Genomic DNA, 21,459 nt, shown 5'->3' with positions numbered 1-21,459 from the left:
GTGTCATCTGCAAACTTCAGGAGCTTGAAAGAGGGGTCATTAGAGGTGCAGTCGTTTGTATACAGAGAGAAGAGCAGTGGGGAGAGGACACAACCCTGAGGAGTGCCAGTGCTGATGGTGCGGGTGCTGGATTTGAGTTTTCCAGTCGCACTAGCTGCTACTAGTGGCAATCTGCAGAGGGTTGAGTAAGGGTTCAGTGATGTCCTTTAGGTAATCCAAAACCAGTCTTTCAAATGATTTCATGTGACCACAAAAGTTAGAGCCACAGGTCTGTATTCATTTAGTCTGGTAATTTTCTATTTCTTTGGGACGGGAATGACGGTGGCGCTTTTGAAGCATGAGGGGACTTCACACAGATCCAGTGATGTGTTGAATATTCGTGTAAAGATGTCCTGATCAACTGGCCCCCAGGTTTTCAGACAGGCTGGTGAAACACTGTCTGGGTCTGGTGCCTTTCTTCTTTTGTTCTTCTTGAAGACCTGACACACCTCATCTTTACTGAACTGAATTGTAGGTGTGTTGGAGTCGGGGTTTACAGGAGGTGAGAATTGGGATTTTTCACACCTGCAGTGGAACTCGTTCAGGTCGTCTGCCAGCTGTTGATTCACCACAGTGCTGGGGGGTGGGGGGGTGTCGTGTAGTTGGTGATGGCTTTCAGATCTTTCCACACTGAAGCTGAGTAAAACTGAGGAAAACTGAGTCCGTAGCTTTTCAGAATAATTCCTCTTTGCCACTCTGATCTCCTTTTCCAGTGTGTAAGTGTGTATTTGGCCTGTTTATACAAGACTCTATCCCAGTTGATGTGAGCATCCACTTTGGCCTGACGGAGCTGGCTGAGTTTTGCAGTGAACCAGTGTGTGAGTGTGTGTGAGTGTTTGTGATATCATGTGTGTGCAGAGAGAAAAGGGCAAAACAGAGGTAGGTAATCGTTAAAACATTATTCTTGCATGGTTGGTTGAACCAGTGAATATTTCGACTCGCCATTTTTACTCGTCATTCTGTCAACTCTTGTTTTTTAGAGAAATGTGAAAAGGACAGTCAGACTTGCTCAAATGGAAAGGTTTGTTTTTTTTCATACAGGGTCCACCTTTAATAAGATGTTACACTCTGTGTGTGTGTGTGTGTGTGTGTGTGTGTGTGTGTGTGTGTGTGTGTGTGTGTGTGTGTGTGTGTGTGTGTGTGTGTGTGTGTTTGAGCTCATTCACTCCATACTTGGTGTTTTTTCACTTTTCCACATGGCTTTGTGCTCACCAGAGGGCACCAAGTGCTCAATGTTCAAACTTCCTCTCAGCATGGTTACTGTTTGCAGCAAAAACACTTCAACAGAACAGGTGCTTCACTACTCTGAGGATAAACCAGTGATATTGTGTATTTGATGTGTGGAGAGAAAATAAGGAGGTGAAGTAAACTGAAGTAAACCTTCAGACTCTCAACCTTCAGTATTTTCTCTCAGATACTTTTTATTTTACAATTCTTTTATTTATTCAGTTTCAGAGTATCTCCTTTCAGATCAGATGGACATTACTTACAGACACTGATTAGTCAGTAATAATAATAATTAGATACTCAATCACATGCTCAATTATATCAAATAAGATCAAATCAGAAGCTATATCATGTACATGTATTTATCTCGGTGTCTACCTCAGACACCTCAACAACGTTCCCAGAGATTTTGTACTTTAGAGAATTCCAGTCCAGCACATTCCCACGTACACCCAGGTCTTGATACTCATACAGCTGCTTAATCTGACCTGCACCCAGGAAACTGTCCCACATGTGTAGGTCTGTAATTTCACCCATGAAGCTCTGATTTTTGTCAAATTTGCCCAGATACGAGTCAGGATCCTGTCCAAGAATAATAGCTCCGTCTTGACTTACACTAAACCCGCGTCTGTAGATTTTCAGCATGGTGCGTCGTCCGTTCACCCAAAACGCGGTGGCTCCGGTTCGCGACTCCCAGGTGACACACAGGTGAATGGGGACAACAGACAGCAGTGGTAGTTTAAAGATAACACCTTCACTACTGCTTCTCAGGTAAAGAGAGAATCCTTTTTTCTCCTGCCACACGTTGAGCTCGTCAGCTTCACTAGTGCGGTAAGCGAACAGGATGGTGTCACGGTCGTTAGTGAGTTCAGAGGCCACACGCATGCAAAGAGTAAAGGCCTGTAAATTCAGAGGTTTCTCTGAAGTGAGCTGCACATAGGCCGTGTCAGTCTCCTGAGGGAACAGCAGCACCTTACCTGTGTTGAAGGGGGAGACATGAAAATATTATTTAAATATTAAATCCTTTTCCTTCAAGTTGGCAGTTTTTAGGCCCCTCATTAAGAAACCTAATTTAGATCCAATGAACTATCAAATTACAGACCTATTTCACAGCTATTTCTCCTATTTCACCTGTTTATGTCTAAAATATTAGAAAAGGTTGTGTCTGTTCAACTGAGCTCCTTCTTATAATATCTTTGAAGAGTTCCAGTCAGGTTTCAGGCCCCATCATAGCACAGAAACTGCACTTGTGAATGTTACAAATGACTTGTTCTTAGCTTCGGACCAAGACTGTATATCACTATTAGCTCTATTTGAACTTAGTGCTGAATTCAACACTATAGATCACAACATTCTCGTAGATCGCTTAAAAATTACACAGGTATTCATGGACAGGCTAAAAGGTTTAGATCCTACCTGTCTGAGCAATACCATTATGTAGAATTAAATGGTGAATCCTCCAGTTTATTGCCAGTTAATTATGGGGCCCCTCAAGGATGAGTTCTGCTTTTCTCGATTTATATGCTTCCCTTTCCCACTGTTATGCTGACGATACCCAGTTAAATATCTCATTAAAACCAGATGAAATAGCTAAATTGTCCAAATTAACTGACTGAGTTAAGAGATAAAAGTTTTTATGACCTGAAATTTTCTGTTGTTAAATTCTTAGAAGACAGAAACATTACATTATTGGTCCAAAAACCAGTACACAGAAACTCTTAAAATTGAACATTTATTTAGAGTGATGTACTGTTACTACTAGCTCGAGAGTGAAAGACCTGGGTGTTTATTAGACAGCAACTTGTCTTTTGAAAATCATATCACCCATATTACAAAATCAGCCTTCTTCCACCTTAGAAATATTGCCAAGCTGAGAAACATCCTGTCTGTATCTGATGCTGAGAAGCTAGTTCATGTAATGCATTAGAATAGTCCAGTCTACAGGTCATGAAAATGCAGCTACCAGAGTTCTTACCAGGACAAGAAAGTATGATCATATAACCCAAATGTTATCATCTCTACACTGGCAACTGCTGCTACTTACATACAAGGCTCTTAATGGTTTAGCTCCCATGTATCTAACTAGTCTTCTAACACGTTACAATCCTTCATGCTCTCTGAGATCACAAACCGCAAGACTTCTGGTAGTTCCCAGAATGTCAAAATATACTAAAGGTGGTTGTAAAAGCAAGACCCGCAACATCCTCCCCAAAACAGCAAAGGGAACCCTCGCTCGAGTTTTAGCCACTACCTGTCACGGTTAGTCACAGGCGTATGAGGATCCAAATGCAGTTTACGATTTAATAACAAAAACAAGAACAGATAAGCAAAACAACAGATAAGCAAGCAAAACAGGATGGAACACTGAGCAGAACAGGGAACAGGAAAAGACAACATGCTACATACTAAACAAAAACAAAGACTCACAACCGGGAAGTGAACAAAAACAGAGTACATATGGTGAACGAGAACCAATCACAAGATGGAAACAGACAAGTGTGGCGAGGGTAATGTTGTTACACTAGATTATTTAAATTATTATTAATTAATTGTACTAACACAAGGCTTTTATTTTGAAGTTCGTGTTAGAAGAGATGGCACGGTGATGAATGGTCACGTGACCACTAGAAAAATATTATTTTTATTTCTTTTTCTACAAACATTATTTCTTTATTGGTTTTGTTTTCTCTCCTTTTTGAAACTGTTCACCTTTTTAAAAATGTTTATTAAGAATTGTATAATGGTCATGTGCAAGCGTGAGGGTGGAGCTGACGTAATTTCCGGTGTGCGCTCTCTTTCACGGGATTTCAATGCGATGAGAGGTATGTTTTATCAGCTCCCCAAGAAAGTGTTCAAAAGTAGTTAATTATTTACTGTTTATGTACGTTCTGTACAAAATGTGATTGCTTAGTACCTTTTTTTTTGTTAAGACATTATTAATCTGAGTTATGCACATTGTAAAAATATGTTTAATGTAAAGTGCGAATTCACGTAATGGCTGCCATGACACGTGCAGTGGGCTGCTGAAACTTTGTTGTATAACGTTGTATTTATTCTTAATGATCCAAGAGATTTACACGTATATAAATATACCTGTAATGATTGACAGGCACTTCTCGATCAGACGTAATCCTGTTACTGCCTGATGCTGTCTGTTGTGTGTAACACAGGTATGTAAATAGATAATTTCAGTGTTCGTTCCTATTCTTAGATTTTCTTATTTCTCATGTTACAATTGTATGTTTGATATTTTGTTTTAATGCTCTCTTTCGCGGGATTTCAATGCGATGAGAGGCACTTCTCGATCAGACGTAATCCTGTTACTGCCTGATGCTGTCTGTTGTGTGTAACACAGAGGAGAGATCCCGAGAGGCCAAAAGTAAACCATTTGACAACTGCATCATGGTGTGACATCTCTTTAATTCTAAAAATACACAACGCAGAAGAAAACCCACTACAAAATGGTGCCGTGACCTGTCGTTTGGTTTGCTGGATGCTGACCGCCTGGGGTGCTGAAAGTGTGACCGTCTTTCCTCGGATTGCGGTGACATCATCGTTGAATTGCGTGACTGGAACGGCTCATCTATGACTGGTTTGGGCTTGTTTATCTTTGGAAGGACAATTGTTGTTTTTATTTCTGAGTACGGACATTTGTCTTTAAGGACTTTTGATTTAAGGACATTTTTTTTTTGTTTGTTAGTGAAAATTGAGGAAAGTAGTTATGACTGATGAAAGTTTCACATTTGAACACAGCATGTTAGCTGGTAGGGGTAGGGGTGCGCTACTAACTACACCTGACAGAGGTTTTCAGTTTATGAGTCCTCAGTACACAAGCACTGGGAGGGGTGAAATGCTGAGATCATTGAATGCACGACATGACATAAGCTGTAGTCCAATAACAAAACCTGGCAACCCAGAGTGTATCAAACATGATTCAGGGCTCTCGAAGGACATGAATAACCTCATTAGACGCATTGGATCTGAAATTGGTGAAGCTATCAGGGACAGTTTGTTGCAGACTAGGCATTTAAGTATGCCATCTAGTGGTTGTTTTGGAGGAAACACTAGTGTTTCTGACCCTAAGATGTCGAATGCAACCATTATTGATGCTTCCAAGTTAAACTTAGTATTAAAGTCAGAGATAACTGCACCTCCTTATTATCGTGGAGATGGTACAGATAAGTGTTCCATGTTGGAGTGGGAAGAACTGATGCAAGTGTACTTAAACAAAAAGGAAATGGTAGAATCTGAAAAGGTTGATGAAGTAATGAACAGACTAATGGGGAGGGCCAGGGACATTATCAAGGTCTGGCTGAGCAACAGAACGGTAACTCCCACCGTAGATGCTGTGTTCACAGTATTGAGACACCATTTTAGCGATTCCTGTAGCTCAGGAATGCCTTTAGCCGATTTCTACTCTGTAAAACCGTATTCAAATGAGAGCCCATTGGATTATTGGTTAAGGTTGAACAAAGCTGCTGAGGTGGCTGAGCGAAGCCTTAGGGAGGAGGGCAGAACCTTGGAGAATCGGTGCAGAGAACTGGCTGTCATGTTTATTCGACATTGCCCTGATAAGGAACTGTCTATTGTGTTCAAAAGCAAACCTACACAGTCATGGACAGCTTCTGAGGTCCAGGAGAGATTGGATGAGATGCTTAGGGAACAGAAAGCGACAAAGAGTGTCGTGTGTCAACAAACAGCCAGGGCTCTGGAGCCCATTGATGATCCGACTTCTCTGCCTCCTCATAGGTCAGTAACAGCCACACCGTCAACCGATAACACTTTAGACAAAGTTCTGACCATGTTAGAAAAGACTATTGTGTGCAATGCTCAAACTGTTCGTGGTGGTTGGCCTAAGAATTCTAACAAACTGAGCCGTGAATGTAAAGTTTGTAATAGCAAAGACCATAGTACTACTACTCATTGCAGGATGTATAATCTCTGTTTTAAATGTTTTTCTTCTGGACATATGAGCTTTAACTGTGAGAAAATCATGCCCAAGGAAAACACTGGCAGGCAAGATAATGTCGCGTCTCAGGGAAACTAGAGAGCCTCCATTGGGGGGAGGGCAATGTGGGGCATGATGATAGTTCCTCCTTAAACGCTGATGTTGAATCGGTTTATTCATTTTATTGTGAGAGTGTAGGCAAAGATAAAACTGTGATTTTTCAAAATACTATTCAGTCAATGCAGAGTGACAGTCTGTTCTACACCAGTGTTTTGGTACAGGACAAGGTTTGTCTTAAGGGAATGCTGGACAGTGGCTCTATGGCGACTACCTTGAGTGCTAGTGTGGTGCCTCAACTAAGAGAAGCCGGAGTCCTGGATCAGGAGTTGTTTCCTCTGTCAGACATTGTCCTGGTTGGGTGCGGTGGGAAGCAGACTAGTCCTGCAGGTATGTGTGATCTGAAACTTGAGGTGTACGGATTCAGTTTTAGTGTACCAGTCCTTATTGTGAGTGGACAAGTAGACCAGCTTATCATTGGCACTAATGTACTGAAACCCCTGATCAGAGAGATGAAATCAAATGAGGGATTTTGGAGAGTTCTAGATAAACCAGACCAATCAAATCAGAGCGAAGACTGTCAGTTTCTGCGTATGCTTTCGTGCATCGAGAGATGGAGGGGTAGTACTATCCCGGACAAAGTTGGTACTTTAAAGTCTAAGTCTGCCGTGCTTTTGCAGCCGATGAGCGAACACCTTGTCTGGGGTCGACTACCACCAGGGCTAAAACTCTCAGTGGGCAGCACGGTTGTAATTGAACCTAGTACTTCTCGCTGTGTCCACCGTAATGTGCTTATCGGTAGAGTAATCTCTCCCTTATGGGGCGACGGTTGGCTCCCGGTGAAAATGATAAACCCGACGAACTCAGAAATTGTGCTGCGCAAAAATGCGAAATTGGCTGATGTCTACCCATGCATTGCTTTGGAAGATTTTGATAATGTGCAAGGACAACGAGTTTTCCAGAACGTAGCCATGAACAGCGGTAGTGCTTGTGGTAGTTTGTCAGCAAAGAGCTCAGTGTCTGGTGCTAATCACTTCAATGACATTAGTTTGGATGAACTGGGCCTAAATGACTTAAACTTAAATGACTGTGAGGTGTCGCCCTTTTGGAGAAGCAAGCTCATTGATCTGATAAAGAAATATGAGTGTGTTTTCTCTAGGCATTCGTTGGATTGCGGTGAAGCGAAAGGGTTTTGTCACCGCATTCGGTTGACCGATGACAAACCCTTCCGGTTACCGTATCGCAGAGTTTCCCCGGCTCAATATCAAAAGTTGAGAGAGACGCTCGATGAGATGGAACAGATGGAGATAATCAGGAAATCGACCAGCGAGTTTGCGTCACCTCTAGTGTTAGTTTGGAAGAAGAACGGTGATTTACGGTTGTGCACTGACTTTCGGTGGCTTAACGCTCGTACGGTGAAGGATGCTCATCCTCTCCCTCACCAAGCAGATGTTCTAGCGGCGTTGGGGGGGAATACCTTATTTTGTACCATGGATTTGACATCAGGGTACTACAACATTCCTTTACATGAGGAGGATAAGAAATTTACAGCTTTCAGTTCTCCCCTTGGTTTGCATGAGTACAACCGGTTGCCGCAAGGGCTTTGCAACAGTCCTGCTACGTTCATGAGAATGATGTTGACTATTTTCGGTGATCAAAATTTCACGAGTTTGCTCTGTTACCTGGATGACCTCTTAGTTTTTGGTAAGACAGAGGAAGAAAGTTTACAGAGATTGGAGTTGGTGTTTCAGCGTCTCAGAGATCACAACTTGAAACTTTCACCCTCCAAGTGTAGGTTTTTGCGTAGATCAGTCAAATTCTTGGGTCACATTATTTCACAGGACGGAGTAGCTAGTGATCCTATGAAGGTTGAGGCTATTGTGAATGTGTCCGAGAAAGACTTGATGGAAGTTGATGGTGTTACCCCATCTGTGGGCAAAATCAGGTCATTTCTGGGCATGGTCGTATACTATCAACATTTCATTGAAAATTGTTCCATGATTGCGAAGCCTCTCTTTCAGTTAATGACCGGTCAGAAGAAACCTAGAAAGGGGAGGGGTGCGATAAAAAGGTTGGGAGTGGTCCGGAAACTCACTCCTAATGACTGGACTGAGGAATGCAGAGTCGCGTTCGAGAATCTCAAGACTGTACTGGTAGGTCAGGTCCTACTTGCTCACCCAGACTTTTCACAACCATTTTTACTGTCAGTAGATGCTTCGACAAGTGGACTTGGGGCTGTTCTATCCCAGGTTCAGGAAGGTCATGCGGTTGCAAGGCCAATCGTCTTTGCATCAAAGTCACTCAATCACGCTCAGTCTAAGTACCCGGCTCATAGGCTCGAATTTTTGGCTATGAAATGGGCCATTTGCGATAAATTCAGTCATTGGCTTCGCGGGCACAGGTTTACGGTTTGGACAGATAACAACCCGCTCAAGTATATCTTGACCAAACCGAGGCTTGATGCCTGCGAACAGAGATGGGTTGCGAAACTGGCCCCTTATGAATTTGACATAACATACATACCTGGATCGAAAAACGTTGTAGCCGATGCGTTGAGTAGGGAGCCTTTTGCTGCTTCCAGGATTTTGCACAGACTGACCAGAACACCGTATGACGTCTTGAGGCATGAAGCGGAGACTCTTGGGGTTGAGCAGGTGCAGGGTATGTTTCATTCGTCTTGCGAACGCACAGAGGGGGAGGTTTTTGAGGACTTGTCTGGGTCACAGAAGTGTCGTGAAATGGCTAACCTGGTGCAGAGTTTTGCTCCAGGGAGAGTGTCCTGTGAGGAGATGTCAGCTGTGTTCCGTACTCATCGTCACTGGGAGGAAGGCGCGGCGGCTAGAGCAGTCGCATATGTTCAGCATTTGAGGGGATTGGAGGACGTAGCACAGTGCCCACTCAACAAGCTTACCCATGATGAGCTGCTCGAAAAGCAATGTCATGATCCAGTGATTAGTAGGGTGAGGTTCTTTGTGGAGCGAGATAGACGTCCCTCTAGGAGAGAAAAGACTAACGAGTTGAAAGAAACCGTACGAATACTCAGACAGTGGGGCAAATTTACATTCAGGTTAGGTATACTTTACCGTGTGTCTAAGAATCCTGTAACCAAGACTAAGTCTTACCAGTTTGTTGTGCCAGCAGCTTTAAGGGATTTGGTCCTAAAAGGGGTGCATGATGATACTGGTATCAGGGCCAGCACCGCACTCTTTGGCTTGCGAGGCAGAGATTCTACTGGAATTCTATGGAGAAAGATGTGAAACTGTATGTGTCGCAATGCAAGAGATGTGTGTTAAGTAAAACTCCTGAGCCGCAGGCTAGAGCACCACTCGTATCCATAATGACAACAGCACCACTAGAGTTGGTTTGTATTGATTTCTGGACGGCTGAGAATGTCCATAACAAGTCAGTTGATGTGTTGGTAATAACCGACCATTTCACAAAGCTTGCATGTGCGTATGTTTGCCCAAATCAAACTGCGAAGTCTGTTGCCCGTGTTCTGTGGAACAACTTCTTTTGTATATACGGCTTCCCAGCCCGAATCCATTCTGACCAGGGTGCGAACTTTGAAAGCTCGCTGATTGCAGAATTGTTGACTTTGTCAGGTGTTTCCAAATCTCACACCACACCGTACCACCCTATGGGTAATGGCCAAACTGAAAGGTTCAATCGTACTCTTGGTGACATGATAAGGTCCCTGCCTCCGAGGACTAAAGCTAATTGGCCTCAGATGTTGAACACACTGACCTTTTCTTACAATTGTACCAGGCATGAGACTACTGGCTACCCACCATTCTTTTTGATGTTTGGTCGTACCCCGAGATTGCCAGTAGATGTTTTGTTTGAGAGCGTAATCTTGGATGTGGGGACTGTTGATGTAAGTAAATATGTCCAGTCTCTGGGGAAGGATTTAAGGGAGGCAATGTCACTTGCGCAACAACATGCACGTCAGCAGCAAAACAAACAGGCTGAACATTATAATCGTAAATGCAAGGGTCATTCATTAGAGTTGGGTGATAGAGTCCTGCTGGCAAACAAAGGTGAAAAAGGAAAAAGAAAATTAGCAGATCGTTGGGAGAGCACGGTGTACATTGTTGTGAGCAAGAACTGTTCTTTGAACACGTACAAGATTCGCCACCCTGTTAATGGTCGTGTCAGAACTGTACATCGGAACCTGCTAATGCCTGTAAATTTTTTACCATTGCCTGCTTGGGGGGATTCAGTGAATTCAGAATGTAACTTGAGTTCAATTTGTAATTCATCAAGTACTGACCTCCAGAAAAGTGACACTGCAGACAGAACTTCTCAGTGGATTGCTGACTTGGGTGCAGTTGTAGGGAGGGAGAAAGTTGAACTGAGTGATGTAATTCACAGTAGTGAACATGGGACTTATGGTCTTGAAGTGGAGCGACAAACTGAACATGTTGAAGGGGCAGAGTGTCAAGACTTCTCTGACAGTATATCCAGTACTTCATTGTCTGTGTACATGGCTTCGAATGATGAGACATCGTTTATGTCAGACGTACAGAATGTAGACTCTGTATCCCAAACTGTCACGCCTGCTGTTGATAATGTCTGTGATGTTTCTGCTGTTGTGAGTGAGATGCCTATGAGTTCATCTCAAGATGCCACACATTCTGGTCACAATGCAATTGTATCTGGTGAACAGCAGGGACCAAGAACAAGATTTGGTAGATTGATTAAACCTGTGTGTAGACTGATACAAACAATGTCATCTCAAAGAGTTCGTCCTGCTCTGGAAGTTTAATTTTGTTAATTTTGTCTACACTGATATGAAGAGATGCTGGGTTGGTTGTCCAATAATCTAGTGTAAAACAGTGGGGGTGAATGTGGCGAGGGTAATGTTGTTACACTAGATTATTTAAATTATTATTAATTAATTGTACTAACACAAGGCTTTTATTTTGAAGTTCGTGTTAGAAGAGATGGCACGGTGATGAATAGTCAAGTGACCACTAGAAAAATATTATTTTTACTTCTTTTTCACCTTTTTAAAAATGTTTATTAAGAATTGTATAATGGTCATGTGCAAGCGTGAGGGTGGAGCTGACGTAATTTCCGGTGTGCGCTCTCTTTCGCGGGATTTCAATGCGATGAGAGGCACTTCTCGATCAGACGTAATCCTGTTACTGCCTGATGCTGTCTGTTGTGTGTAACACAGAGGAGAGATCCCGAGAGGCCAAAAGTAAACCATTTGACAACTGCATCATGGTGTGACATCTCTTTAATTCTAAAAATACACAACGCAGAAGAAAACCCACTACACAAGGACTAAGACAAAACACCTGGGGAAGAGATTGAATGCAATTAAATGTCCGTGGTAACAAATGGGTAGGCGGGGTCAACAATTAACATCAGGGAATGACAGCAGACAGACACAAGGGAAAATACGGACAGACTCGTTACACTACCAGGTTTTTACAGGTATTTAAGCCAAACACACATTACTGTTTGTGCAAAATATTATTCCTCTGTGTTGATACCAAGCCGTTTGTTTATGGTATTGTTCTGACCGTGTTTTGACTTTTGCTTTCTTTTCAACTATGATTTTTGTCTAACTGTTTATTGGATTATCACATTACTTGTACTGTGTTCTTGTGTTTTCCAGGTTTTGACCCTCTTCTGTTTTTGGAAGAACTTTACCCACCTACTGCTATTGTTACGTCCTTTTCTATTTGTTTTCTGTTTTTGGGGAGGTGTTTGAGTTTCTGTGCAGGATAAACCCTGATTGGTTCCTGAGGTTTACCTGGTGCCACGCCCTGCTGGTCAGCTGACTCCCTCTGGCCTATAAAAGCCTCCACCACCACTTCCTGTTTAGCTTCTTTGGCTCATTTGCTGTCATCACTTGCTTTTTGCTAACTAGTTGTGTGAAATTGCTCTGTGTATTTATATTCTTAGCATTTCCTGTTAATACTGACTCTTGCCTGTTTTTTTTACTTTGATTCTGGATCGCCCTTGTTTGGACCTGTTTGCTAATTTGTATATAGTGGTATATAATATTTGTGGGGAAGTAGGGAGACCGATGCCATTTTGTTTGTACCTTTTCTTGATTGTGTTTATTCTTAGGGAGATAGGGAAGTGATTTGTGTTTTCTTTTTCTTTTGTTTAGTAAGGAAGTTAAGGGTTGCAATAAATAGCCGTTTCATTTGTTATTTTGGCCTTGTTGGCTCCTGAAGACACCCCCATTTGTACACTTGTTTTCCTAGTAAAATATTGTTCTTTCAGCTACCCCTGGTGTCATGTTCTCGTTCATGTTTCGCCCTCGCCCCACATAGTAACACTATGTACTGGAATGGTAACCTATCCACAGTGAACATGGGGAACCCATGCGGCTGGGGTGGACACAAATAAAAGAGGTGGATCATCAGCTTCAGCTATGCTATTACTTCAGCCAACCTGGACACACCTGTTCCATCTGCCCATAGAAACCCTCTTGCATGGTTTGGTCTTTCTCCACACCCAATTTCACAATTTTGTTGCAGTTATGTTATGCTCATGAAGTGTCCTGTGTTAGAGCTCTAATTGATTCTGGTGCTGCAGTTTACCTGATTGGCTGAAACCTCGTTGAACAGCTGCGACTGCCCACCAAGCCATGCCTCACTCTACTCTGTGTCACTGCCGTGAACAACCAACCTATCGTAGAAGGCTACCTCACGCACCAAAACACCCTATTCACTCTCAAAATCGGATTATTTCATCAGGAGGCAATTTCCTTTTACGTTATTTCTACACCCACAAACAACATCATCTTGGTCCTCCCCTGGTTACATATACATGACCGTCAGCTCTCCAGGCAAAACAGCATCTTATCCATTGGTCATCACACTCTCTGGCACACCACTGTCTGACTACCTCAATAAAAAGCCCTGAATCCCAGCTCACCAAAAATATTCCTGTCAAATGAATCAAGACTTCAAGGAAATCTCAGACAAAGGAAAAGTTTCAAGGCTATCCCCACATCGCACAGGAGTCGATGAGCTCTTGCCCAATGCAATGCCCCCCAAGTGCTGTGTACATACGTACATTAACCATCCCTGAGAGCAGAGCCACAGAGAGCTAGGGAAGGCTTTCCTTCTAATGCAAACCGAAATACTGATAATTTAGTTAAATGCTATTTACATTCTAATTTCCTAGCTGATTGTTTTAAAGTTTGTGCTGTCATTGTACCAGGATGTGAATTTTTTTTTTCTCTCTAATTACTTTCCTTTTTAGTGGAGCTACAATATTTAGGGTAAAGTGAAGCACTGACTCTAAATAGTCAGTCATCTGATGAAGTTCTGTGGGTCATATGGTGATCTAAGCATGGATGATAATTCTGGGAGTCTGTTGGTGAATCTCTCTGCAGTAGTGATGTAAATATATGTTTAACTCGGCAATTTAAATTAAATGAGATTGTGGTCAGAGATAGCTACTGATTAAGACACAATGACTATATTTTCTCTATTTAATACGTGGGTAAGAATGAGATCAACAGTTACTTGATTTTAGTGCAGCTTTTGATACCATTGACCATTCTATTCTACTTGATAGGCTAGAACATGTTGTTGGTGTTAAAGGAACAGCCCTCTCCTGTATTGGGTCTTATTTGACAGATCAATATCAGTTCGTAGATCTAAATGGTGACCACTCAACAAACTACGGTAAAGTTTGGTGTTCTGCAAGGTTTTGTTTTAGGACCATTGCTTTTCTCATTATATATGCTTCCCCTTGGTGCAATTATTCATAACCATGATATTGGCTTCCACTGTTCAGCTAAGTCAGATGTGAGTCACCAGCTTAATAAGATTTCAGATTGTGTGAAGGACATTAGACGTCGAAATCTGATGTCATTACATGACGCAGAAACACTTGTTCATGCCTTTGTAACCTCTAGTTTGGATTATTGTAATGCTTCACTGTCTGGATGTTCCAGTAGGAGCATAAACAAGCTCCAGTTAGTCCAGAACACAGCAGCTAGAGTCCTAACTACAACCAGAAGATATGACCATATCACCTCTATCTTATCCTCATTGCATTGGCTTCCAGTCAAGTTTCACATTGATTATAAAATATTATTATTAATCTATAAAGCACTTAACGGTCTCACACCACAGAACCTGAGAGATCTTTTGTTTTTTATGATCCATCACACCTACTTCAATCAAAAGGTGCAGGATATTTGTTGGTACCTCAACTACAAAAGTCTCCAGCAGGGTTCAGAGCTTTTTCTCACAGAGACCCACATTTATGGAACAGAATTCCAATTAGTGTTCGGGTCTCAGACACAGTCTCAGTGTTTAAGTCCAGGATAAAAACACATTTGTTTAGTTTAGCATTTATGAATAGCTTTTCTTAGGTAATGGAGAAGATCTGAAGGGTTCATGGTCATAAAGTGTTTGGTGAACTGGGATGTCCTGATGTTGTCTCCTTACCACCCTCACAAGTCACTCAGGTTTACAGACTGTGGAGTGGTGGGACGCTTTACATCCCAGGAATTGAATAATGTAAATGTAAAAAATGTCATTTCTACAACAGTTTATAATACTGCAACTTCAAATGATTGCTGATAAAGACCAGACCATACATGTATTGCGTAGAGATTATATGCTTTGTGTGTTTGAATAAACTCTACACCTTCTGCCTCTGAAGATTCCTTACACCATTATGTTTAACTGGTCTCATCAGAATAAAACACATTTTGTCACATGGTTGGCAGGTTTGGATTTTTTTCTGGAGAAAAGGCTTAAAATTCACTCAAAAAAAAGCCCAAGTTTAAATTGTAGAAAGAAAATAAGTATTTCTTTAAACAATATCAATGGATATGGTTCCATGATACAGCTGACATTATTGAAATTAATTTATCCCTCTCATAATCAATGCCTTTCAATAAGTAAGATCCTATACATTTATAAACTCTTTGAGATCCAACAAGATGTGAAGAACCTGGTACAAAACCAGCTGCTCTTTATTTGGTTTTAATCAGATTTATGTCCTACAGCAACCAACAACATTCATATGAAAACAAATCGGAAACATTTTAAGAAAGAATGTTAATAAAAACTTACGTTTTAGAGCTGAAGTCAGAGCCGGAAGAAGCAACAGCACCACAAACACAGTCTTCATCTTACTGTCTGGCAGAAATTCTTCAGAAAAATCTTCATTCACACACACACACACACACACACACACACACACACACACACACACACACACACACACACGTTGCTGCAGATATTTACATTTTCTTAATGAATACACATACACTGTCCCACATTAAACCTGTGCTTCAGACTCAGGTTTCAGACTCAGGTTTGTCGCAGTCATTTTAACCTCTCAAAGTTTCTCTGTCTATCAGATTCATCTGAACATCTCTACAGGGTTTACTGTGATGATGGGAGAAGATGTATTGCAATCAAACTTTAATGAACAAAACTCATGAACAAAATTTTTTTAGTTTTTAGGCATTTCTTTAATACAGGATACAAACAATGTGGTGTGAGAAGTCTGAGAAATAATGTTTCATCTTAATCATCTAACATTTGTGTCTGTGATGAAGATGAACAGACTTTGGAGCTTGAGAAGGCAGATAACCAGTTGTATATCTGAGTATTAATCTGCTGACAGTAGTTTTTTCAGCTTTTGGTAGATGTTGTTTGCCCACGAATGTTAACTCAGAACAGTAAACATTTCACAATTTGTCACTAGTGTAAACAGTTCATTCAACTCTTCACTCAATAACATTTCTTGGTAAAAGTTGCCACATAACCTTCATATATCCTTCACTGGAAAGGATTTTGGGAATTGTTTGTTATATTGTGGCTATATATTATTCTAAATAACAAAGTATTAAGTATTAAACGTTCAATATTTTGAAAAACCTGCAATATTACCATCTTTTTATACATTTTGTTTTGTATATTGTATGTTTTTGTATTTCTTTTTATATATTTGCATTTTATTACTCTTGGCTGCAGTAACAGTGAAATTTCCCCATTGTGGGATGAATAAAGGTATATCTTATCTTATCTTATCTTATCTTATCTTATCTTATCTTATCTTATCTTATTTTATAATCAGCTGACCATCCAGTGATAACATTAGACCATTGTGCTGAATTAGATCACTAAAATAAACATTTTAAAATATTATGTTTCTGGATCCTTCAGTTTCTGGGACATTTTAAAATATATTTCTGAAAAACTCCATTCTCAGTTCAGCTATTGGTCTGTCTGTCTGTCCACATTTGTTAAGATTACTGCATTGTTAATTGTTACAGTTAATTAATTACACTTACTTAAAAGTTAAAAACAAAAGTTTTTTATTTCAAAAATAAAACATTGACAAAGTAAATTTCTCGCTCTTTATTTAAAAAGGTTTAAAACTCATACGAGAGTATGTTGTTATACATTATTAATACTTACTATTACTTTTCTTATAAATAACTATGAATATGAAATTTTTAGTATTTAATATTATTTACTGACCAGTAACTGAATCTATAAGTACAGTACTGTATGGAAATCAGTAATTAGAGCATTCATTATAAAAATATAGTGTATTGCTATAGAACAATGACGAAGTTTAATACAATAAAACAGCACAGTGTTAATGTTAAATAATGTTAATGGATATTTGTTAATTACACCATGGACTGTAGACACTGATTACAGCAGTATTCCTGTGACCATGTAAGTGACTGGAAACACAGCTATCAGTATTTTACTGTAAAGTTTACCAACGTAGACAATAATCTGATTTGGTTTTATTGTCATTACTGCAGTGTTAAGATTATTGCTTCAGTAATGACAATAATCTGATTTGGTTTTATTGTCATTACTGAAGCAATAATCTTAACACTGCAGTCTCCTGTAACAGAATTGAATCTTACGAAACGACACCAGCATTAACCAGGTTGTTATGCTACAATAACAGAATCCCAAATTGAACAAATACTTACTTTCTTTTGCAACACCTGCTGCATAAGAGAAACACAGCATGTGATGTGAAGGTCCAGAGATAACTATCTGGGGTGGGTAGATATCAGATCATCAGCTGCTGTGACCTTGTTTCATATTTCACCAGGGTTTAAAGTCTAAAAGGCTGATTATGAAACACAGATTTGTGAAGTGTTTCTAAAAGTCAGGACAAACATGCTAATAAATTTGGTTCCACTTGCAGAAAGAACCAGAAATAATCATCTTCAGTTAAAAGACGTTAAACTGACATTAAGTGTCTGGTTCAGAACTAAACATTGTCCTAAATCAGCAGAAATCAGGGTGTGAATTTATAATGAATAAATTAATAATAATAAAAAGTAATGAAACATTTTTCAAAACTCAGACTAATCAAAATTTCAGATTATTCTATGTTTATTTTTATATCATTATAATGATTAGAATATCACAACCTCAACCAGGAAATAACTCGTTTTCTCCGTTCCTACTGCCACGAGAACCAAACTGACTGGAGCAAGTATCTAATGTGGGCGGAGTACGCACAGAACTCACTCACCAAACCAGCAACCGGTCTCACACCCTTTCAATGTGTCCTCGGATACCAACCACCCCTGTTTCCATGGTCCGACGAACCTTCTGATCTGCCTGCATTGGATGACTGGTTCCGTAGGTGCGAGGAGACCTGGAGTGTGGCACACCACCAACTACAGAGAGCCATCCGCCGCCAGAAGCTGCAAGCTGACAAGCGCCGTAGACCGCACCCAGACTATCAGCCGGGACAATGGGTATGGCTCTCCACCCGTGACATGCCACTCCGTCTCCCCTGCAAAAAACTCAGCCTCAGGTTTGTGGGTCCATTCAAGGTTCTCGGACAAGTTAACCCTATGGCATACCGTCTGGCATTACCGCCCAACTACCGCATCTCTCCCACATTCCACGTCTCGCTTCTTAAACCCGCCGACGGCCCGAGAGAGGAGCAAGAGGAGACTGCCGACCCACCAGTGCCACCACCCTTGCTGATCGGGGACGAGGAGGCGTACCAGGTTCGCAGCCTTCTAGACTCCAGACGTCGTGGCGGCCTACTCGATTACCTAGTCGATTGGGAGGGATACGGCCCGGAGGAACAGTCTTGGGTGAGAGCACGAGACATACTGGACCCCTCACTCACTGCTGAGTTCCACCAGGCGCATCCAGATAAACCAGCCCCTCGACCTCGCGGGCATCCCCGACGCCACACCCATCCTCGCTTCGGGAGCCGCTCGCGGGGGGGGGGGGGCTCTGTTATGAATGAAACACCTGTCTCGCCTCCCGACCACCACCAGAGGGAACCTTCGCCCGAGTTCTAGCGACTTCGGAACTACATCTCCCACAATCCACCGCTCCTGTCATAATTACTCTACCAGCTGATTTCAATCACCTGCTTCCTATATAAGCTGAACTTGAACCCCATTTCTGTGCGAAGTCTTGATTTGCCTCTGCTATTGGTCTGAGCGTTTTCCTGTCTGTGTTTTCCTGGTTTTTTGACTCTGTTTTGATTTCATTCCGTTCGATGATTGTTTGCCGCCTGCCCCGACCTCCTGCCTTGTACCTTGAGTTGAAATTAAAGAGCGTGCAAATGGATCCTCCATCCCATGATCTGTCATTACATATATATATATATATATATATATATATATATATATATATATATATATATATATATATAATATAATTTTAAACTTTAATTGTATGTATATATTTATTTATTTTTATTTTTCTTATAGATTAATTTTTTTCTTTCTTCTGTTTATTATACTTTTGTAAATCTGTTTTGAGACCATGTGAATTGTTAAAAGTGCTATAAAAATAAATTCAATTTGAAATTTAACCTTCAATTTCAGTCAGATTATTGACATTTTGATTATTTTACTCATCCAACATTGTTGTTATTTTTAATTTGTTTTGATTTGTTCTTTCACATTGTAAATCATTTCTGCTGTATTTTAAGTGTGTGAAGGTTGATATCATTTCATCCTCCCCAGTATTCTTACCTACATATTGAATAACATTCATCCCTTATTGTTCCTAAATCAAATATTACAGTCAGTCATAGGGAAAAAAAAGCTGTTATTTATATAGGTTTGGCACAAAATTTTATTTGTATAGCACTTATAACAATGGACATTGGTCTCAAAGCAGCTTGACAGAACACCCTCCAAGTTTCCCTGTGTTGGTTGGCCCTGTTACCTTCCGTCCACGCATTTGAGTCTTATTTTGCTCTTATGGAGGAACCCACTTTCTAATAATTAAGGGCTTAAACCAGTATACCATACACACACTGCTAAATAGTTTGTGCAACTTTAGTCACAAAAACATCAAGCAGTTTCATTACTTTTTTTTAAATGCTTCTGTTCTGTTTTTTAAACGCCACAGTTCAAAAGCAATGTCTGATTTCCAGTATTAAATTTTCAGTAACATTTTATTTATTAATCTCTGGAAAATTGTCCGTAGTGTGTGAGTGTGTGAGTGAATGAGTGTGTGTGTGTGCGCTGCGATGGGTTGGCACTCCGTCCAGGGTGTATCCTGCCTCGATGCCCAATGACGCCTGAGATAGGCACAGGCTCCCCGTGACCCGAGAAGTTCGGATAAGCGGTAGAAGATAAATGAATGAATGAATTTTATTTATTATTCCTTTTGTGGGTTTCAAGTGACAATTGTGGGTTTTTCTTTCTTTAAGTTAAGGGTAACCAGATTGTCGAGATTTGTATAGCATTTTAAACTGAAATGTTGTGACAGTCATGAGGTTAATTACTAAGCCACAGTGGATGGTGTTATATGGGATGTACAGGAGTTGAAGACAAGTTTGGAATTCACACAACATATGATGGAGGAGATGAAATCTGGACATAAAGAAACTGAAGCTAAAATAAAATCTTTTGAAAACGACATAATGAATTTAAAACGTGACATTGATGGAAGGTTCACTAAGCTTGACTACATTGAAAATCAACTTAAAAGGAAAGATTTAGTCATTGACAGTTTAATGGATGATAAGGAAGAAAGTTGGAGTGGGTTGGAACAGAAGGTGCAGCACATGTTCTCCAATAATCTGAGACTGGATGGGAAGATTGAAACAGAGCGTGTCCAAAGGATAGGTCTGTACCAGGAGGGGGGAAGGCCCAGGAGAGTTATGGTGAATCTGCTGTGCCTCAAAGACAAACAACGCATTCTTTCCTCTGCTAAAAAAAACTCAAGGGGACTAACTTCTACATAAATGAAGTTCCCTTTTGGAACTCGATCTGCGTCGAAACGCTATGGGAAAGCCCTCTGCGTGACCGCGCTCTAAACCACGTGTGAATTCTGACCAATAGGCGTTGGGACGTGATGTCATCGGCAGGTGACGTCGTGTAAACAGGAAGCTACAAATGGCTGCGAGATGGACAAGACGCTAGCTTCTGCTCGTTCAGGTAAGCGCTGTCTTTCTGATACCGTGTTGCTGATTGAGTGATGGCTGGCAGACAGAATTTCGGTAAGTGTGTTTTTCTGTGTCCCTGTTTCATTACCGAGAAGGATTCGTATGATCGGTGTGTTGTTTGCGTGGGAGTGGAGCATGCACAATCGGCTCTCAAGGTAGTCGATTGCTCGCACTGTAGTCGCATGGCTATGCACACGCTTCGCTCTCGGAAAGTGCTCTTCAAGAAGAGCTCTCTCCCTCGCCGAGGCAAAGCGGCACCAGTGCTCGTGGGGCTTGCAGGTTGATTTGGCAGCGGGATTGGAGGCGGATGAGTCCTCTCCAGCCTCGTCTGCTGAATCAAGCTCCGGCTATTGCGGAGAAGCAGGCCCGATGGCTGTTTCTTCTCCCGACGCGAGCAGCGCTGCATTACATGTCTGCATTAGCCTGTGCTGTACGAGGAGCTCCTCGAGGTCGTAGCCAAGCTGGATTTAGATTAGCCGGTGGAGCAGCAGAAGCAGCACACACCCAGTAAGCTGGATGAGCGTTTCCTGCCCATTGTGTCACTTCCTGGTTGCTGGGGCCTGCCGTTATTTCCTGATCTGCACGCCGAGGTGTCCAGATCCTGGGAAACCCCGTACTCAGCACGCACTTCTCCTCGTCACTCCTCGCTCTACATGAATGTGGTTGAGGCTAAGGTGTGCGGCTACGGGGCGATGCCACCTGTGGAAGAGACGCTGGCTAGCTATCTCTCCCCTGACACAGATCTTTCTCTGGGGCGCCTTCTTATAGGCCAAGACCCGCCC

General features: G+C 41.4%; 1 protein-coding gene and 1 long non-coding RNA gene across 2 annotated transcripts; one reads left to right on the top strand and one right to left on the bottom strand.

Annotated features, from left to right (window-relative positions):
- Window positions 1–1,440: 1,440 nt before the first annotated feature.
- On the bottom strand, window positions 1,441–17,921 carry LOC113649788 (pentraxin fusion protein-like). The gene is made up of 4 exons (XM_027157759.2): window positions 17,780–17,921; window positions 17,226–17,292; window positions 15,334–15,395; window positions 1,441–2,243 (listed from the first exon to the last, which is right to left on the bottom strand). The coding sequence occupies exons 3-4, from the start codon at window positions 15,389–15,391 to the stop codon at window positions 1,615–1,617; spliced, it is 687 nt and encodes a 228-aa protein (XP_027013560.2). The 5' UTR covers window positions 15,392–15,395; window positions 17,226–17,292; window positions 17,780–17,921; the 3' UTR covers window positions 1,441–1,614.
- Window positions 11,511–12,517, top strand: LOC125140845. The gene is made up of 2 exons (XR_007140104.1): window positions 11,511–11,789; window positions 11,898–12,517. It is a non-coding gene; the product is annotated as an uncharacterized LOC125140845 (long non-coding RNA).
- Window positions 17,922–21,459: the final 3,538 nt, after the last annotated feature.

This window comes from Tachysurus fulvidraco, chromosome 3 (genome assembly GCF_022655615.1).
Source record: "Tachysurus fulvidraco isolate hzauxx_2018 chromosome 3, HZAU_PFXX_2.0, whole genome shotgun sequence".
NCBI classification, from domain to species: domain Eukaryota; kingdom Metazoa; phylum Chordata; class Actinopteri; order Siluriformes; family Bagridae; genus Tachysurus; species Tachysurus fulvidraco.
This window is presented reverse-complemented; position numbering and strand designations above follow the sequence as displayed.

Excerpts from the sequence above, each read along its gene's own strand:
- LOC113649788 (XM_027157759.2), bottom strand. The coding sequence starts at position 15,391 with ATGAAGACTGTGTTTGTGGTGCTGTTGCTTCTTCCGGCTCTGACTTCA. Across the intron at positions 2,244-15,333 it reads TCTGACTTCAGCTCTAAAAC|GTAAGGTGCTGCTGTTCCCT; the intron begins GTAAGTTTTTAT and ends CCTTCAACACAG.